Here is an 18,549-nt window from a genome sequence, read left to right as displayed (position 1 = left end):
ATTTCGTGCTGTCTTGTGTTTCTTTTCCTTATCAAATTTACATTCAGGTAGCTGGCTAACTACATACACTAACCGTGCAAAAACAGTCAAGTCTTTTCTTCCTGAAGCTCAAGCAAGATAGCGCTTCTAGCGCTGTTGGTCTCTTATCTCAGAGTCTCCAAACTCCAAGCCCTGGAATTTGGTCTTTTTTTATTATATCACGTGACATAATCCGGGCTTGGTGTCACAAGTAAACCATCCTCACATCATGCATTCAATATGGAACTTTACATGTGAAGGACGAAATAGTATCGTTAGTATTCATTCAGTCTCAACCTAGACATAAGACATCAAGCAATATCCCCTACGCTAAAGGTAACTATCTTATGGACGTAATAAAACTAACAAACGCATGCTGTGACGATGTAATCGCGAAGGGAACAACTAGTTCTTTCATTTCGATGCATGGGATTGATTAACTTCACTATGATGAGATAGAGGTTTAGGCTGTTTGGCACTGACGAACAACGCTGGCAAGAGTGTAGCTGATTTTGAGCCATAGCCTTGTTCAATAAGTATTGACATTGAAAGAGACTCCAGCCATATGAAAGTAGCTTTTGGGCGGTGAAAAGAAGGTATTCGAAAAATATGATTAACTATGTGGAGATAGATGGAGAGTTACTCTAATCTTCGCCATGACCGTCCTGATCCATTATCCGGACTCTATACTATGTTCTTGTATTACTTACTCTCCAGTTCCGTAGAAACGATCGCCAAAGTCCCCCAGGCCCGGAGAAATATGTCTAGTGAAAAAAGTTAGGAGATTTATGCCAGTAGAATAGGGTATACAGTTATAAGTACACATGGCAAACTTACTTGGTCGCTGTCATATCTGAATCGACCCCAGCTGTGACGATAGCCAATTTTGGGAATTTCTCCGTCAGGACAGCAATGCCTTGACGTGACGCGATGCAATTCACGAATATCATGTTTTCCTCAAGAGCACCATTTTGCTTCAAAATCTCAATAGCTTGAGATGCAGAGCCTCCAGTTGCTAGCATGGGTTCCAGAATCAAGATTGCTGTAGTCGCCAAGGCCAGTGGCGTTAGTAACGTGATACCAAAACACGAAAGATCAGATGGTGGTACTGCCCGCTGATGTATGCAGTCATGGACAAGTTGGTGGGCATACTTCGAGAGGATAAACCTTGGGGTAGCTTTGAGTACAGGTGTGTAGGAGTTGCGGTCTCTTCGTCGCGCTGGATCAGTATCTTGCCAAAGCTCAATGGGCCACTACATGGGGGGCGTTTGTCAGTATCAGTAACGCTCACTTACCAGGGCAACACAGGCCAATCTCTATCCCTTTCTATTAGTATTTCCCATACATACCTGTAGGCGCCTCTAAGGCTAGACTCCATACTGGCCCCTGCCCTTAGAATGCTAACACCACAAACCTTTTGTGTCTGCTTCAGTCCCTCATACGGTGTCCCAATTGGACTGATGACGGTCACCTTCTCAGCAGGGACGAGATCTAGAGCAGATACCATCAACTGAGAGCAGACTCTCTCAAAGGCCACCGTGAACCGTGCAGAATCTGTCTTTTCATCCCGGAGAATTGTCATAAGAGACAGCAGATACTTGTTTTGCGGAAGAACCCTAACATTAGTCGGGACGTTCAAGGCCATGGCTTCATTGATATACCAAGTTGTAGTTGTATGGTGTATAATTCTGTGGTTTATTTAAGACGGGAAATTGATCCACAGCAAGGCAACCAGAGAAAGAACGGGCAGTGTAAAGTATCAAGAATAAATGGTGGATGTAGTCAAGATGTCACCGGTATGAAAAAGCTAAAGCCGATGGCCAGAGCCCTTCCAGGAAATAAATAGCATTGGAGGCGATATATATCGCCTTTTGGATACTGCCATTGCTATCTACTCCATTGTCTATCCTTTATCACTAAGGCAGACAACACAGCTGCCAGTTGGCTACAGACTAGCCAACACAAACACTGGTGAGGGAGCCGCCCTAAAAAGCCGCCACATTCGGACAAGATTCAGGGGAGTCCAGGGTCTTCCCTTGCACCACACAACTTACACGCTAACTAGCTAACTGACTAACGGCTCGCTACCCCAATGCCTCCGGATAACAACGCTTGTCCGCTTTTATTTCGTTCAGGCGCCAGACCTGATCAAGTCGCTATCCGATAGCGTCTGATAAGATGATAGAGCGCTATCTCTTGACGTGGGGAGCTTTCAAATATGTACGGCATACATACATATATACATACGCATACACCCCCATTGTTTTTTTTGTTTGGCACCTCGGATCAACTCGAAGTCAGTGCAGTATTTCGGTGGCACTTGTGACGCTGTCTGATTTTGACAGCTGGAGGCTGGTCGGTGGTCAACATTGGTAGCAGGAGGTACAATACTTATGACTGAATGCATAATATACCTGTACCTGTGTGTATTTCGAACCTGTTTATCTCCAAGCTCCCCAACTCCCAATTAGGATATTTATGCGAGACAATAGTTACACACATCTTCAAAAGTGTGGCAGAGGCTTTGTGACAGCCGCATGTAGAATATTGAGACGTGATAGCCTAGCTTTCAACCTGAACCCTAGCAAATGCCACTGAGAATTGAAGGACATAAAGGGCTGTATAGAAAATACCAAAACTCAAAATGTAACAAACAAAAAAACAGTATCATATTCATCAATATTTTTTCTTCTTTCCAGATAATCAGACAGACACAATTTGGGCCATCACCCAGTTATCAATCCCAGACGTGTGTACTGTCCGTCTGAACACATAACTCTCCTTAGCCAATATCCAGAAAAGCCACCAAAGAGGCGAACAAGGCTTCCGACCTTTCTCTAAGCCTTGCCCATCTTCGCCTTCCACTCCTTTGAAGTCATGGGGTTAGTACCCAAGTTGTTGTGGTTGCGGAAGAACAGGACATTCTTGCCCATTCCCTCGGCCTCACGGCTGGGCTCAACCCATTGGCACCACCGAGCAGCTGTCCACATGGCGCGGATGAAGCCTCTGGCACCACCCTTGGTATCAGCGCGGTAGTGGGTGCCCATAACCTTCTTGATGGCTTCGGTAGCCTCTTGAGCCTTGTAGAAGGGAATGGTGCTGATGTAGTGGTGCAGAACATGGGTCTCGATAATGTGGTGCAAGACGTGGTGGCCAACGAAGCCAAACTCACGGTCAATAGTAGCAGCGGCTCCACGAACAAAGTTCCAGGACTCCGCGGTGTAATGAGGCAGGGTAGGGTCGGTGTGCTGAAGGAAAGTGATGGCGACTAAATAAGAGGACAATAATTAGAAATTGGACATTAACAAGTGTTGATAGTTGATTTTAGGCGAGAAAAAGCTTACCAAGCCAATGGTTAACCCACAGGTAGGGGAGCCAGTACCAAACAAGCATGTTGAGCCAGCCATAGGTGTTGCCCAGGTAAACCAGACCGGAAACAGACAGAATGATGCCCAGGTCACTAGCAAGAATCAGACCCACATCGCGACTCTCGTAGATAGGGCTGCGGGGATCGAAGTGGTTAACGCCACCACCCAGACCGTTGGCCTTGCCCTTGCCACGGCCCTCGCGCTGACGGTTGTGGTTGTTGTGGCCAGTCACATTGGCCAAAAGGTACATGGGCCAGCCAAACAGCTGCTGGGCAATCAGGTTCACCAGAGAAGCAATGGGGGTCTCCTCAGTGAGCTCCCCAAGGTCCTCGACTATCTTGCCAATCTTGCTAGCGTGCTCCTCACGGGTGCGGGGAAGGAAGACCATGTCACGTTCCATGTGGCCAGTGGCCTTGTGGTGCTTGCCGTGGGAGATCTTCCAGCTGAAGTAAGGGACCAGAAGAGCAGAGTGCAGGACGAAACCCGTGGCGTCGTTGACCAAGCGGGACTCAGAAAAGGCCTGGTGGCCGCATTCGTGGGCAATGACCCAAATGCCAGTAGCAAACAGACCCTGAACAATAGTGTACAGGGCCCAGATAGCAGCACGGGCGTAGAAAGAAGGAATGTACTCGGGGGTTACGTAGGTGTTGCATACGTAGAATACGGTCGCCAGAGCAGCACAGTCACGCAGAATGTAAAGGTAGCCGTGGAGAGCAGAGCGCTGGAAGCAGTGCTTGGGGATGGCATTGTGGATGTCCTTGATGGTGTAATCCGGAGGAACGAACTTGTTACCGTAGGTGTCGATCAGGGTGCCAAAGGACTCTGTCTCAGCGGTCTGGCTGGAGGTGTTCTTTTCCAGGCCCGCGGCAGCATCAGAAGCCACGGAGGACAGAGAGGTCGAGGAGGTAGAAGCAGTAGGGCTGTCGTAGGGAGTGCCCTGGGACGTGGAGGGGGTAGAGGCACCGGCTGCAGCAGCACGGCGGGTAACCGGCTTACCAGTGCTCACAGCAGACGAGGCCATTGTGAGGCGGTTGTGTGGGTTAAAGAGGGGGGAGAAGGCGAGTGTGAAGGTTGGCCAAGACAGAACTTCCACGGAAAAAAGCAAAAGAAGAAATAGAAAGGGCGGGAGGAGGTTTAAGAAGGAGAGAGGCAGAGAATAAAAAGGTTGGCAGAGGAGCACACAGAAAAAGTAAATTTAGCTCCCGACACAACAGACAGGGATTTGCTGGGGCTAGGTGCTTGCTTGGGGAGCAAAGAAGGGGAGGGGCTGAAGAGAAAATATATCCAAGTACAGGTACTTGGCCAAGTATCTACATGGTTAGTTAGATGTGTACATAGCTACATGTTTATCGGATCACATTTCGGATGACATATTGCAAAGAACCACAACCACAACCACAGTCTCTCTCCTCTCCGGTTGTGCGTGTGTATGTAGTTTCGGTGCTGCAACGTTAAGCGTGGGAAATATGAGTGAGCACCATGCATGTACATGTACATGTGTACACAACCACATACATAACTAACTACTTACTAACGCTTCCATAGCGTCCCATTGTACTGCGTCTGCCAACTATGCTCTGTGTGCACATTTATGCATGTACATCATACGACAACAACGCTGGATCCATCCACCGCAAATTATTTTCTCGTCTCCAGCTGCGGAAACTGGCTCTGCTGTTCCGGCCACCCTATCTGCCGCTAGAATACGACGGAAAAGACCGAGACTTTCCATTTTTGCGCTCCATGGTAGCGTCTGACCAGAGCCGCCGGGCACACGGTTTTAAACTTTTTAGACTGGGGGGTCGGCCGATGTAAAGTCCTTAGCACACAACTAGCTACACTCCATCCATACAGCTACTCGTACGTGCTTTTCCAGAAAGAGCCGTCCATATCTGCTTGCATGTGTGTTCAAATACTCGCTTCATGTGATTGGCGGATGATGGCGATGGATTCCACCCGCACATCCTCACCGAACCCTGTCCAAGGGCGAATATACGGAGGGACGGCGGATATACGGAGGGACATAACAACACATGCAGCAGGCTGGCTCCTTCTGCTGTTCACGGCTCCGAGCTCTCTGCCCTGTGGTGGGAATAGTACAAATATGCCAGCCATGGCGATTGAGCCGGGATGAATTGCTCGGTTATTCGGAAAATCACATGATGCCCGTCCAGGTGAAGTTGTTTCAAATCAACTCGTGGCGCATCTTGCGCCGAGAGGCTTGACCTCAGCGTAAAGGTTACTGTTGGTGAGGAGAAGGCGAATCTTGTCTGTCAACTGCATGGGTGAGGGTGTCTGTGCAGTTTCGAGCGTGCGCCTTGTGAACGTTCAGGTAGGTAGCTAGTTGCAGTTATACCACATGTAGATAGATATGATATACCTCTCACCCTCCGGAGCAGTGTCTGGATTTGACGTTCCATACCGTCGGTAGACGAGCCATGTATACGTGGATGCAGGTAAGCATAACCCTCATTGTCCGGAGGCTCCCCCATCGAGTGCGACTGGCCTCGATCATTCCGGAACTTGGGCACAGTGCTTCAAGAGGCCCCTTGGTCAGATTATAGCGCTGATGGTAGTAGTCAGGACTCTAGCTAGTTGCTGGCTGGCTAGGTGTGGCAATATGTACATACATATGTATGTATGTACATCCACACATATGTTGTGTGTATGGATATACTGGTTTGGCAGATCAGGAATCGGCAAGCACGTCTCAATAAACAGACATGTGCTTGTACATGTATATGTACCTTGAAATATCTAGTTACAGCATGGATGAATGATGCGTCACATCACGATTGCAACATGTCGGCAATAACAAAGCCGAGAAAAAAACATGACCATGTTGGCCTGTACTTAAACCCTTAACCCCCGTTGTAGCCCATGAAACATGGCCAAACAAAATTATGGGGAGGCGTTCTGTCAAACCTCATCCAGTGCCTGGCGCCCCAATTCTATTCGTTCCCCATTTTCTTGAGCCCCATCATCCCTGCCTTTCCCTGCCCCTCCTTCCCTTGTCCTCCTTGCCTTGTGTAAGTTGTAAGTCGCTCAAACTTTGTTGGGACATGGTGGGGCTTCTGCCGTTCTGGAATTTTTTTTGCTGCCAAAGGCGGACTAACTCTCGGCTTAAACTTAGCCCGTTCCTGGAAACCAACAAAGGGCAAAGGAAATCGTCAACTAGTCGAGTTACTTGTACAAGTACATACATCCATACATACTTTTACAGTCAACACATGTGCAAGCGACTCAAATGTCCTATGCAATATGCGCATTTCATTTGCAACTCCAGATCGCGTCCTCATATGCGCACATGCATTGATCTGTAAGAGACCAGATAACAACGGCCGTACGCTCTCTTACCAGCCAATTGGAGCACTTTGGTCTCCTCTTTCCGTAAATCATCTCTGTGTTGTATCATTCGTTTACCTTATCGCTGCAACGCTGGTCGCTTTATATAGGATGCAGCTGACTGTACAACCAACTGCTTCTCCAAGATCGACCCCATCGCCTGCGGAAGCTGCTCTGTATTTAGATGACAGCCACGACCACTTGTCACTGACACTCAGATCAATAGTCAGCAACGCCACCTGGCATAGGACGATGAATGCCCATTGTCACATCACCGCACAGATTTCCCCAAGTTTGCTGCCACCTCACAGACACACTGACCCTCTCTCTCTATCTTAACCCTCTCGGAGAATCTTCTCGCCGCTGCCGAGAGGCGGGCGCTGCATTGCATACGATTAACTAGTTATACTGAAGTTAGCTCACAATCTGGTAGTTCCATTATTGTTCCGATGACAAGAAACTGGCAACTGTCGAATTGAAGGCTGCTTCTGTCGATCCGATCCAACCAACGAAAAAAAATATGTCGATTGAAGAGGCAGCCACACAAAACAGGGATAGGGCCGGGCCAAGGACCACTTTAACACCTCAACAAAAACCTTGGACGTGTACCTGTAACTGCCATGGTGAACAGCCCGTGTGAACCACCAGCTTTTCCAGCAAAGTAGAACAGTTGTCCCGTAACCAGATAACTAGCGAACTACACAGACGCACGCTTTCCCTTTCTCGTTGTGATAGATGCTTGGCCTTACTGCCCCAACAAACAACAAACCCCTCGCCATTGTGGCACCCAACTGCCAAATGTGGACAAGTGCATACGTGAGCGACTGAAGCTTCGTGACCGATTCCGAACGTGTCTTAATCTCTAATAACCAACTATGTACATACGCAAAGTCCCACCATGCCGCTGGAGCCAAGCCGAACATGTTCTAGGCTATCACAGTAAACACACCTGGTACTAATATCTTCCTGCTATTTATCTGAGCAACTCAAATATGCATGGAGCCCACACTAAATCTGCCAGTCGCCGGCCACTTGTTGCCGCTGCCTCTCCACTTGTTGTCACCCGCCAAGTCCCAAGCTATCTGAACTCTAACGCATGATGCCAAACTTAGAAACAAATTCCGTTGCGCAATATTTCGACGCTCGCCCTTCCCACCGACCAACTTCATGTTCAAGCACCGCAACTTTCTGCGGGGTTGATCTGGCCGCACAAGCCAGCGGTAACACGTAGCCCGGCCATCTTCTTGTTTGTCGGGCTCTGATCTTAAGCCTCAGGTTTAGATGGTGAGGCATTACCAGCACATGTTCAAGCGCCTGCACTATAGCATCTCTCAGACCTGTGCAACCATTGACGCAACCATACATAGTGTAACCACGTAGCTATATTGTACAGAAACGTATAGAGCATTTGACACCAAGAACTGTAACAGGTCATTTTTTAGCCCTCATAAGGTCTTAGCTGTCTTCTAAACCATGGATTTGAACTTGAGTGACTTTGTCAATGATTGTTGACTTGAAAGCGTTCATTAACCTGTCTACTCGCCACGTATTCTCGGCATACGACAGTTTGATTGATTGATTGATTCTTTTGTGGGGAGGGCGAATAAATTAGTAAATCGTTGTCGTTTCACTATCTACTCCTATTCTCTTCTATGCCCGAAGCCTTGCCTTTTATTCCCATGTCGTGAGATGTTGTGGGTCCTTATGGCACGTGATCAGATATCACGTGCTACCCTTGTACCCTTACCTCAACTCAACAGATTCTTTATTTACCTGTCTACTCGCGAGGTATTCTCGGCATACGACAGGGGACTACAAGTAGTACCAGAAATTACATACAGAAACAGAAACCCAAAATCCAAACCATGCATACAGAAACCCCCCGCACAAAGTGTAATGACTAAAGTGTGTCCACCCGCCCAGCCCAGAGGCTGTCCTTTGCTTGTGTGGCCCCAAACCTGGCCCAGATTCCTGGCCTCGCCGCTGATGCAGGCAAAACATAAAAAACAAATACAAAGGAAACAACAAAGGGAAGTACAAATAAAGAGAGAAACAAGTAGGAAAAAGGAGGTGATGGCAGCGCAAACGCGCTAAGGGGGAGACCCCGAGGGTACGCCGTCTCCAGGTGGCAGAGGGGGCGCGGGAGGGGCCGCGTCTTGCGCCTGCGTGTCCGGCCTCATGCGGCGGTGAGCCAGCAGGGCCGTGGGGGCTTTGGCTGCTTTGGCGGCCAGCCAGCAGGCTCCGCGCTTGGTACCGATCAACTTCTGAAAGAAGCTGCTGGACACCCGCTGTGGGTTGTGGTGGCAAACCCAGATGTGCTCCGGGCTAGTGTCGGCTCCGCAGAGGGGACAGGAGAGCACGGCGTCCTCGTGCTCGAAACGGCGGTGATAGGCCGCAAAGTCGCCGTGTCCTGACAAAGCTGTCAGCACCGCGCGGGCGAGGTTGCGATCGGTCTCGTCAAGGAGACTTGTCCAAGCCTTCTTCGGGGCCTGCACCGGGCGGCGCAGGTGAGGTCTGGAGTTGCGACCCTCTGCCTCCCACCAGGCGCGAAATGCGGTAGTGACCCAGGCGCAGAATTCACTGCGTGCCTAGGAGAGTGACATGCCTGTCCTTGTGGTGATTATGTCTGCACCCCACCTGGCTTGTCTGTCGGCGAGCTCGTTGCCCACGACATCGGAGTGGCCTGGAACCCAGATCGCTTCCACCTTAATGGCTCCATCTGGCCACGGTCTTGGCCGCGGATGGTTGGCGTCGGGACGTAACCAGTCCGCGCAAATTGTTTGGGCTCTCCGAAGGTGTTCCTCGGAGGTTCCGGGCTTGACGTCCCGGGACGTGAGTCTACTCACCGCTGCCATGTTGTCTGAACAGATCCAGACTTTGCGGCACCGCGGTTTGTCCCGCAGGTCGACGGCGGTTATGGCCTCGGCAATGGCCAGCACTTCGGCGTCGTGCACCTCGGCGCGGAAAGGGACCGGGCGGTTTCCCGAGAGCAGGACCTGTCCCCCCTGGATAATTACCCAGCCGGCGCCAACCCTGTTCGGACTCAGCTTCGAGCCATCTGTGTATAGCCACAGGTCTGAGGGGGAGGAGGAGCGGACCAGAGCGAGGTGTGCTGCAGCGGCAGCCTCTTTGTCACCCCGGATCGGGGCCCGGGTCGAAGGTAGCTTGCCCTTGCACGGCGGCGGGAAGCTCGTGGACAGCTCGTATGGGAGCATACTCCTGAGCTCACCCAGTATGCCCCACATAGGCCTTACGGAGCCCAGGGGATGATTTGGCGGGGCCAGCGCGACTCTGAGAGCAGCCGACCCAAGGAGGTTGTCCAGCGCATAGCGCATGGGAGGGAAGCCCGATGCGAGGTTGTATATTGCACAGGGTGTGGTGCAATATAGCGGCAGGGCGGCGCGGAGGCCTCTGCGGACGGTGCGGTCGAGGAGCCTTGAGGCCCCCAGTAACCCGTGGCTCAGCGGAGCGTTGGGCGGGGTTGGGCGCCACCATGTGGCCGCAGCGTAAGACAGCTTGGCAACCACGCATGCACGGACCGCCGTGAGGGCGCCCTTGATCGGAGCGCCTTTCCAGCACCCGGACAGAATCTGGATGCCGCGAATGGCCGGTGCCGTCCTCTGTGCCACGTCTCGGATGTGTGGCACGAAGGAGAGGTTTCGTGACCACCGCACGCCAAGCCAGCGCAGGGTCTCGCGAGGGCTGATCGCCTCCAGCGTAGAGCCGTCGGGGAGTCGCAGGCTTGGGTTTTGTCCATGACGCTTGCGCGTCACGTGCAGAAGTTCGGACTTCGTCAGGTCGAGCGCCATGCCGTTGTCCGTGCACCAGCTGTCAACGAGCTCCAGAGAGCGGGAGAGAACCGAGCAGTTGCCTTCGAGGGACGAGTCTGAGTTGACTAGGCAACCGTCGTCAGCGTACCCACGGAGAGTGCGGGGGAGTGGCATCTTGAACAGCGGCGACATGAACAGCATGAACAAGATTGGGGAGATGGGCGAGCCCTGTGGGAGGCTGCCACCTGTTGGCTGGAGAGCGTCGGAGACGCCGTCTAAGGTTAGGGAAGCCCGCCTGCCCGCCAGGAACGAGGACACCCATCGACATGTTCCAGCCGGGCACCCCAGGTCCGCCAGTCGTTTGACCATGCGGTTCGGATGCACGGCGTCGAAGGCCCCCTTGATATCAAAGGTGAGGACCGAAGACTCACCCCTGAGGTCGGCTGTGCGCTCGAGAGAGTGCACCAGGCGTAGGCACATGTCCTCGGCGCTGCGCCCCGGAACCGCACCAGCGTAGTTGTCTTGGATGTGACCTGCCTCCAGCGCCCAGCACGAGAGACGGCGGGCGACGATCCTTTCCAGGCACTTGGCCAGGGTCGGGAGCAGCGAGATCAGCCGGTAGGCCCGTGGCGACGAGCGATCCTTCTTGTTGGGCTTTGGCAGGGCGATCACCTTGGCCTCTTTGAAGGAGGCAGGGTGGTGGCCCCAGAAGAAGCTTGCGTTGAACAAATGGGTGACCTGCCGCTTGAGGGAGGGCCAGGCCAGTTTCAGGACGTTTTTCGAGAGGCCGTCCGGGCCGGGGGCAGTGTTGCGCGGCCTCCAAAGAGCAGCTTCCACCTCGTCTCTGGTGATTCGGGCGCGTGTCGGCGGGGCTTCCGTCCTGGAGCCCCGGGTCCTCGGTTCCACCTGCAGGGCGGAAGGCATGTGCACGCTGCGAAGGAGAGCGATCTTTTCCGTGGTGTCTTGTACCGTGGCCTCCGCTCCGTCCGCCGGCGATAGTGCTGGGGAGTGGCGGTGCGGATCTTTCGTCCTCCATTTCACGATACGAAAAAGGTCTCGGGTATCAGTGACCTTCGCCAGCAGGTCGGCGTAGAAAGCCCGAGCCGCGCTCCTGAGTGCGCGCCTGAGGCGCTTCTTGGCTTCGCGGCGTTCGGTCCTGGCCTCTTGTGCTGCGGCCTGTGTCGTTGCCTTTTCCACCCTGTTCCGCGCTGCGCTTTGCTCCGCACGCGCGACGCTGCACTCCTTGTTCCACCATGGGAAGCTCTTGGCCTTGCCCAGAGACCTGGGCGTTGATGCGACTAGGGCGTCTAGGATCACATTCTGTAGCAGTCTCGCGAAGTCGTCAATGTGCTTTTTTTCCGGGATCTGGCCGTCTGACCTCCGGTACTCTCTCACAAGGTCGTCCAGGCGAGCCGCGCCGGCCTTGCATGCCGCGTCGAACTTCTTTTTGTCAAGCTTATCCATGAGGAAGCGCCCTGCGGGGCTCGGGACCACTGTGTGCCCTGGCAGCGGGATGGACACCAAGAGCGGGAAGTGGTCACTTCCGCATGTCAGATCGTCCCGTAGCTCCACGCTCGCCCCGGTGACAAAAAGAGGCGACGACATTATGGTAAGGTCTATGACACTCCCTAACTCGTGGGTTGGCTCCCCATCCGCGTTGCCCAGCAGAAGGGCTCGCTCTTCCATCCAGGCCAGTAGGAGCTCGGCGTCGTTGTCGTCCGTGGCGCATCGGGGGTCCCAGGCACTGTGGTGGAGGTTGAAGTCGCCCACTACCACAGACCGCGGCCCTGGCTGCATGCTGGTCAGAAGACGAAGCGCCTCCCCTGTCCTAGCCGAACCTGTCCCGGCATTGTAAAGGTTTACGATGCTGTACGTGTGCCCCCCGATTAGGACCTCCACAATGATGACATCCTGGTGTTCTTCCCTCATGTAGGCCTTTTGGAAGCGAAGCCCGTGTCTTTTTGTCGAAATGTATGTGGCGACTCGGGGATTCGAGCGCCAGTTACCCTCCGGGACTATTACCTGATAGGAGGGGTGCCTAGGGAACGTTCTGTTCCCCGGGTCTGCGCTAGACGGGGCCTCTTGGAGGCAGACCACATCCACCTGGTCTTCATGCGCCTTGTGTAGCAACGACTGTGCACAGGTCCAGGACCTTTGCACATTCGCAGAAATCATTTGCAATACTGTGTCGTTAGGGTGTCCTAACATTTACAGAAGTTCCTCGTCATTGTCGTCTACCTGCATTGAATCCCGTGTTTCAGGGGACTCGCTGGAGGTGGGCAGGGGGGAGGGTTGCAGCTGGGCGGCCTGTGATGGGGCGGTCGATGGCTGGCTGGGCGCCGAGGAGGCAGGGGAGGGGGAAGCCTGGGAGCTTGAAGGGCCCTTCGTCTGTGACGACGGTCGGGCCGGGGGGGCGGAGGTGACGGCCGTGGAAGGCGCTTGGGAGGGCACTGGGGACGGGGCCTTGTCTCCCTGGGCGGCGGCAGCCGGGGTAGACGACTGCGTCTCGGTATTGGCCGGGCATTTGCGGTCAAAGTGGCGGACCCGGCAGCGTGTGCAGAACGGGAAGCGCTCCAGGGTGTTGTCTGCGGAGACCATGTGCAGCTCTCCAAGTGTCGCTACGCGGAGGGGAACCGCGGACGGGGACACCAGGCCTTCGTGGAAGGCGATGTGGGCGCGGAAGGTGGGCACGCTTGCCTTGCCAACGTACTTTGACAGCGTGGCGCTGGCGGAGACGACACCAAAGGCCTGTTCGATATCCTGACGGACATCGTCTAGGGTGACCCGGTGGAGCATCACGGCGCCGGGGGTCTTGGGGTCCTCGACCGTGATCGAGGTGGGCAGTCCGTGTACGATGTACTTGGACCAAGCGTCCCTCTTGTGGACCTTCTCCGCAGTCAGGTTGGCGCGGATGCGCTCAGCGTGGCTGAGGAATTTGCCGACGTCGCGTACGGCTGTCAAGGCGAAGCCCGTTTTGGTGGCAGTGGCGGTGCCTGCGCCCTCACCGCGGGGGATGCCCGCGTTGGCCTTCGTTACGATGTAGGCTGGCGAAAGCTTCCGGAGGGGAGAGTCGGTTGGCACAACCACGAAAAGGCGGTTGTCGGTGGGGGCGGCCTTGGGGGCTGAGCTGGTATTGCCCTGTTTGGCCTTTGGGGCCCCGGTCGAGGGGGCAGCGGGTTGGGTGGCCTTGGATGTTTTTTTGCCCTTGCGGGCGACTGTGCTCCAGCATTCCTTGTCCGAGGACTCGGTGGGCGCTGCAGGAGCGGCAGCAGAGGGGTGGTGTGCAGGCTGGGCCTTTGATGGAGCCGGGGCCGGGGCCGGGGCCGTGTTAGGGGCGGATGGCACGGGCTGTGCGGCCGGGGGGAGAGAGGTGTTTGTGGTAGCGCCCGTGGGGGGCGCGTGGGGTGAACCTGTCATCACGGCCACCAGGCCGTTCTCCAGGATTGAGGCCAGGTCGTTAACGATCTGGCGGGTAGACGCGAAGGCCTCCGCATGGGGGGCCATGGAGGCCAGGCAGTTGTCGGCCATTGTCAAGAAGATGCTGGCCAAGCGATCTCTCGCGGCCGCTTCCGCATCCTGCTTGGCGCGGATCTTGTCGGCCAGGGCCTGGAAGCGACCGACCGGGAGCGAGATGGGAGCGTAGTGAGCCTCTTGGGGGAGGGGCGCGTCTTCGCTCCTGACGCGTTTTGCGCCTGTCGCGACGCGCGCGACGGAAGAGGGGAGCCCCTGAGGGGCCTGGCCGGCGAGGTTCGGCGAGAACGACGCGGAGGAGGGGACAGTGGTGGGCACGGGGGAGGGGTCGCTGGCGGGCGAGGTGGCCTGCGCGTACGTCAATGACGGAGGCGCGGACGCGGGCGCGGCGGGCGCGGGCGCGTGGACGGACGCGATCATCTTAGGGATGACAGGACCTGTCGGGGGCGAAAATAAAGTAAAGTAGTTTGCAATAATGGTAGCTGTTAGCTTGGTCAAAATGTCGAAGGTGCCCTCTGAAAATCGAGGAAAATGTTGATGGGCGTCGAAGGAAAACAAAAAGATGGCCTCTTGATCGAGGAAAATGTTGGTCGATGCGGTCGACGACACGACAAGCTTGTTGTTAGCTCACATTCTCAACCTGATCATGAAATGAGGAAACAAGAAGGAAAAGGTTCAAGCAAATCTAGAAGATATGCAAAAAAAAACATACAACACTGGGTATTCCCACGTGGTCACCCACCGTAGTACTGATCCAGCGCTTTGTAGTTTAACTAAGGGAGAGCGGACGGGATCCCGTGCTTTCTACAAGCTATGATCGTATGTGATGGGAGAGAGTCACACAAGTTATTATGAAGCAATTCTACCTTCCGCCATCACCGTGGCTGGCACTCAAAGATTTGTGAGTTCCAATAGAACATATAGCGACACCGCCTCGGAACCAGTCAAGTTGGTCTTCATCAAGACTATACCTTATTCCCCAAACACAGGATGATCTATCCGGAGCACTCTGCACAGAACGGCAAAACACCCTGAATCTGCCCAAGCTAGGAATAACATGAAGCATACAGTTGCGCTTGTCCTTTACAAGTTGCACAAAAACCCTATTTCTAAGAGACGCGCCCTGATTGGCCAGACTTAAGGCTTAGCGGGTCCACTACCAAACTAACACCATCAAGATGACATGTCAACGTCTAACGGGATCACCTGATAAACTCGAGTCCAAAATAAATGAGCGCGGCAAGTTTGACTGTAGCCTCACGATATTTGTTATCCCGGGTATGGTGATACAAACCGTGGCTTAACACCCCATTTACTTTTAGCTTATGCACTACGAGATGGGACCCATCATTCATTTCTGGAAGCACATCAAAACTCACATCAAAAGCCAAAGACTGGTCGGTAGCCTATAATGGGCTAGTCGTATTGTAAGCAGTCACAGAAGTAGTTAAACAGATATCAGTGGCATATGACGAGAGCCCCAAGTTCGGCCATCGTGATGCCGATTGCATTATAAAACTAAATTCCATCCCCGCCCCCTCCCCCGTAGTCTGCTTTGCCAAAAGGTATGTGAAAGGCGCCTTCCCCTCCATGCCCTGCCAAATCTTTATTTCTTGTATTCAATCTCACGCCTCAGACATCTGCCAACTGTGCCGACACTTTTCTGCTTTTCTATCAAGTCGATACTTTCTACTCACACTTAATTTTGCATGCACCATGGCTACACACGACCACAATCGCTGGGCTCTGCCACTCGCCCTTCGTCAGACACAACTTGTTGGCCCAGTCGTTATCCTCTTTCGCATCACTCCCGCTTATCTTAATTCACGTGTGCTGCTTACTTGGTTCACGCCACATTTTCTTTCTCGTTCGTTGGCTGGACCTCTTGCCAAAAGAACCCCATGCCTGGAACATATTAGCACTTTTTTCATTTCATTTCATTTCATCTATTTTACATCATTCGGAGTGTTCGTCAAACACTCATAAGATAACCAGGCAGGTCCTGGCAACCTGGCAGCGGCATAACTGGCCGCCGGGATCCTCCGATTCGGACTGCCTTGGTGACCGTAGTCTCCCAGCTCCGAAGAAACTGTAGACGCCGACTCGGGATCTCCCTGTGGTGATAAGCACCTCCTGGCGCAGGATACATCAGGGGGATACATGAAGACTGTGATAATGAAAAAAAAATGAAAAAGCAACGGAAAAAGAAAAAAAAGGAATCAGAAAACAAAACAAGAAAAAGAAGCAAGTAATACACGAAAGAAAACACCCAAAGACAAAACAGAAATACAAAATCACACCACGCCAAACGCCATCGCAGCCGGTCATTCCTCTCTCACCCTCTTCAACTTCTTGAGGAGCTGCTTGCATCCTTTGACTGTAGGGAGAAGCTTTTTAACGAGTCTCTCCGTCAGCCGTAGCCTCTGTGGGATCGAGTCACACGTCCACGGGTGCCACGGGGTCTTCTCCTGTCCACATCTCGGACAATCGTGAGCGGCCCCGGTGTGCTCGAACCTCTGGTGGCACGTGGCAAAGTCGCCGTGTCCAGAAATTGCTGCCATCAATGTGCCAATATCGAGTCGGTCGTGTTCCCTGTAGTCCTTGAACTTCCAAGGTTCGACGGGCTCTGGCTTGTCTATATGGGAAGGCCCGTTCTGCGCCCCCCACCACGTCTTGAACTCTGTGGCGGCCTGCTCCCGGCACCACCGTTTTTTCCTGGAGAGCGACATCTCGAGTCCGCCAACTTCAGTCCCAGCAACCCCTCTGGCTAACGGGTCAGCTCTTTCATTGCCGGCGATGTTCTTGTGGCCCGGTACCCATCTGGTTCTTGCCTTTGGCGCAAAGAGCCCTCCCTGTCTCAGCTTCCAGCTTGCCAGGAGTCGTCTCGTCTCGTCGATGACTGTTTGGGATGTCCCCAAGTCGCCCTCTTCTGCATTCAGACGGTTCACAATGCCCCTGTTGTCAAGACACAGGTAGAGGTCGTGCGAAGAAACTTGATTTGATTTGATTTTATTCTTTTACGTCTACCTACTGTTATTTCGCAGCAATACGACGGCATATTCCGGGTGGAAGCAGTCGGATGATGTCATCTTCCAAACTACTCCCGGGCGGTCAGCGATTGCAGGTGCGCATAGACTTCAAGCATCTCCTGTGACTTTTTAGGGTCCGGCATTGAAGCCAGGAGGACTCTCTGTCCAGCGCAGCCCGAGGGCGAACCTGCGGGGTTCCAGGGTTGGTTACCTGGTGTTTTTGGTTTGCAACAAACCGCGTGTAGTCTAGTCTAAAAGGCCACCGGCTCTCGGCACGGGGGTTTGTCCCCGGCGGATTACGCGTGGTTTTGTCTTGTGGGCATGGCCGTTGCTGCATTTTTCGAGAGTTTTCCCTCCTCTGTAGTTGGTGGACGGGAAAAGGACCCCCAAAACCTCCTCATGGAATCCTCCTCGACATCTCCTTCCGATCCTACTACCTCGTCTCCTCCCAATCTAACCTTCCTCTCCCATCTCTCTTCCACTCTCATCTCTCCTTCAAAATCCCACCTTCATGTCTCGGTGCTGGCAGTGGGTAGTGGCTGGGTAGTCTCGGGGCGCTCGGGCTGTTGTCTTTCTTCAAGGAACTTGAGATTGCGGCGTAAAACGCTGGCAACGTGACTTGTTGCTTTTGTTGTTTTCAGAAGCTTGTCAGCAAATCTCTGGCTCCACGGCCTCGGCAGTGCCCTGCATGTCCACCAGTGTCCTCGTTCCTTTGGCTGGTTGCAAGCTCGGCACCCGCGTGGACAGTTGTGTTCCCATCGGTCATGGTACTCGTCAAAGTCACCATCTCCGGTTCTGGCCGCCAGGATGTGGCCTAGCTCAATCCTGGTGAGGCCGTCGTAGCGGGAGACACGGAAGGGGGGTTCGGCGGGGACACCAGTTCCCAGTGGGCGGTATCCTTTTTGCTTCTGCCACCATTCCCCGTATTCGAGACTTAGACGGTCTCGCCTCCATCTCCGTGCTCCGGCCAGGCTGACGCGGGGTTCCGTTGTCGTCTGTTGGCACCCCAGTTTTGCTTGCGCGTCTGCCAGTTCGTTGCCTTCCAAGCCCATGTGGCCTGGGACCCACAGCACATGGACTCTCCTCCCAGGACTCTCGCTCGCCCAGCAGCGAAGGGTTGTCTTTGTCTCATCAATAACGTCCTGAGATGTGCTGTTTCTGGTGGATGGGTTGCGGAGGCGGTTCACTATTCCTTGGTTGTCCAGACAAAGCCAGATTTCCTCGGTACCTTCGCGCGCCGTGGCCCGCCTCGCTGCTTCGAGAGCGCCAATCGCCTCAGCGTCGGCCACTTCCATCCATTTTCCCAGAGCTACGTGCCCTTCCTCTAGCGTAGCCCCATCTTCCGTAATCACCCAACCCGCGCCCGCGTTTCCATTCTCGTGCTTCGATCCGTCGGAGTAGGCAATGATCGTTCCCGGGGTGGCCATCTCAACTTCCGCTCTGTGTGCCTCTGCCTCTTTTTCCTTGTCTAGCCACGTTCGAGACGGCATGTCTGGCCCAGCTGCGTTTGGCCTGAGCCTGGTGTGCTTCTCCATTTCGGCAGGTAGC

General features: G+C 53.8%; 5 protein-coding genes across 5 annotated transcripts; all 5 read right to left on the bottom strand.

Moving 5' to 3' along the window:
* Positions 1-724: 724 nt before the first annotated feature.
* BROUX77_003970 (uncharacterized protein) lies at positions 725-1,663 on the bottom strand (the record flags this gene model as incomplete). Its single annotated transcript, XM_073748680.1, has 4 exons — positions 725-782; positions 856-1,060; positions 1,171-1,271; positions 1,368-1,663. 4 exons carry the CDS (start codon positions 1,661-1,663, stop codon positions 725-727), a joined length of 660 nt encoding a protein of 219 aa, XP_073606395.1.
* Positions 1,664-2,855: 1,192 nt separating this feature from the next.
* On the bottom strand, positions 2,856-4,407 carry BROUX77_003969 (uncharacterized protein; the record flags this gene model as incomplete). Its single annotated transcript, XM_073748679.1, has 2 exons — positions 2,856-3,286; positions 3,363-4,407. 2 exons carry the CDS (start codon positions 4,405-4,407, stop codon positions 2,856-2,858), a joined length of 1,476 nt encoding a protein of 491 aa, XP_073606394.1.
* Positions 4,408-8,821: 4,414 nt separating this feature from the next.
* Positions 8,822-12,298, bottom strand: BROUX77_003968 (uncharacterized protein; the record flags this gene model as incomplete). Its single annotated transcript, XM_073748678.1, has 2 exons — positions 8,822-9,319; positions 9,578-12,298. The coding sequence occupies 2 exons, from the start codon at positions 12,296-12,298 to the stop codon at positions 8,822-8,824; spliced, it is 3,219 nt and encodes a 1,072-aa protein (XP_073606393.1).
* Positions 12,299-12,709: 411 nt separating this feature from the next.
* Positions 12,710-14,392, bottom strand: BROUX77_003967 (uncharacterized protein; the record flags this gene model as incomplete). Its single annotated transcript, XM_073748676.1, has 1 exon — positions 12,710-14,392. One exon carries the CDS (start codon positions 14,390-14,392, stop codon positions 12,710-12,712), a length of 1,683 nt encoding a protein of 560 aa, XP_073606392.1.
* Positions 14,393-17,510: 3,118 nt separating this feature from the next.
* On the bottom strand, positions 17,511-18,428 carry BROUX77_003966 (uncharacterized protein; the record flags this gene model as incomplete). The annotated part of the gene is made up of 1 exon (XM_073748675.1): positions 17,511-18,428. One exon carries the CDS (start codon positions 18,426-18,428, stop codon positions 17,511-17,513), a length of 918 nt encoding a protein of 305 aa, XP_073606391.1.
* Positions 18,429-18,549: the final 121 nt, after the last annotated feature.

Source organism: Berkeleyomyces rouxiae (assembly GCF_048999995.1).
Source record: "Berkeleyomyces rouxiae strain 22BRR77 chromosome Unknown BrBRR77_ptg000003l, whole genome shotgun sequence".
In the NCBI taxonomy this organism is placed as follows: domain Eukaryota; kingdom Fungi; phylum Ascomycota; class Sordariomycetes; order Microascales; family Ceratocystidaceae; genus Berkeleyomyces; species Berkeleyomyces rouxiae.
This window is presented reverse-complemented; position numbering and strand designations above follow the sequence as displayed.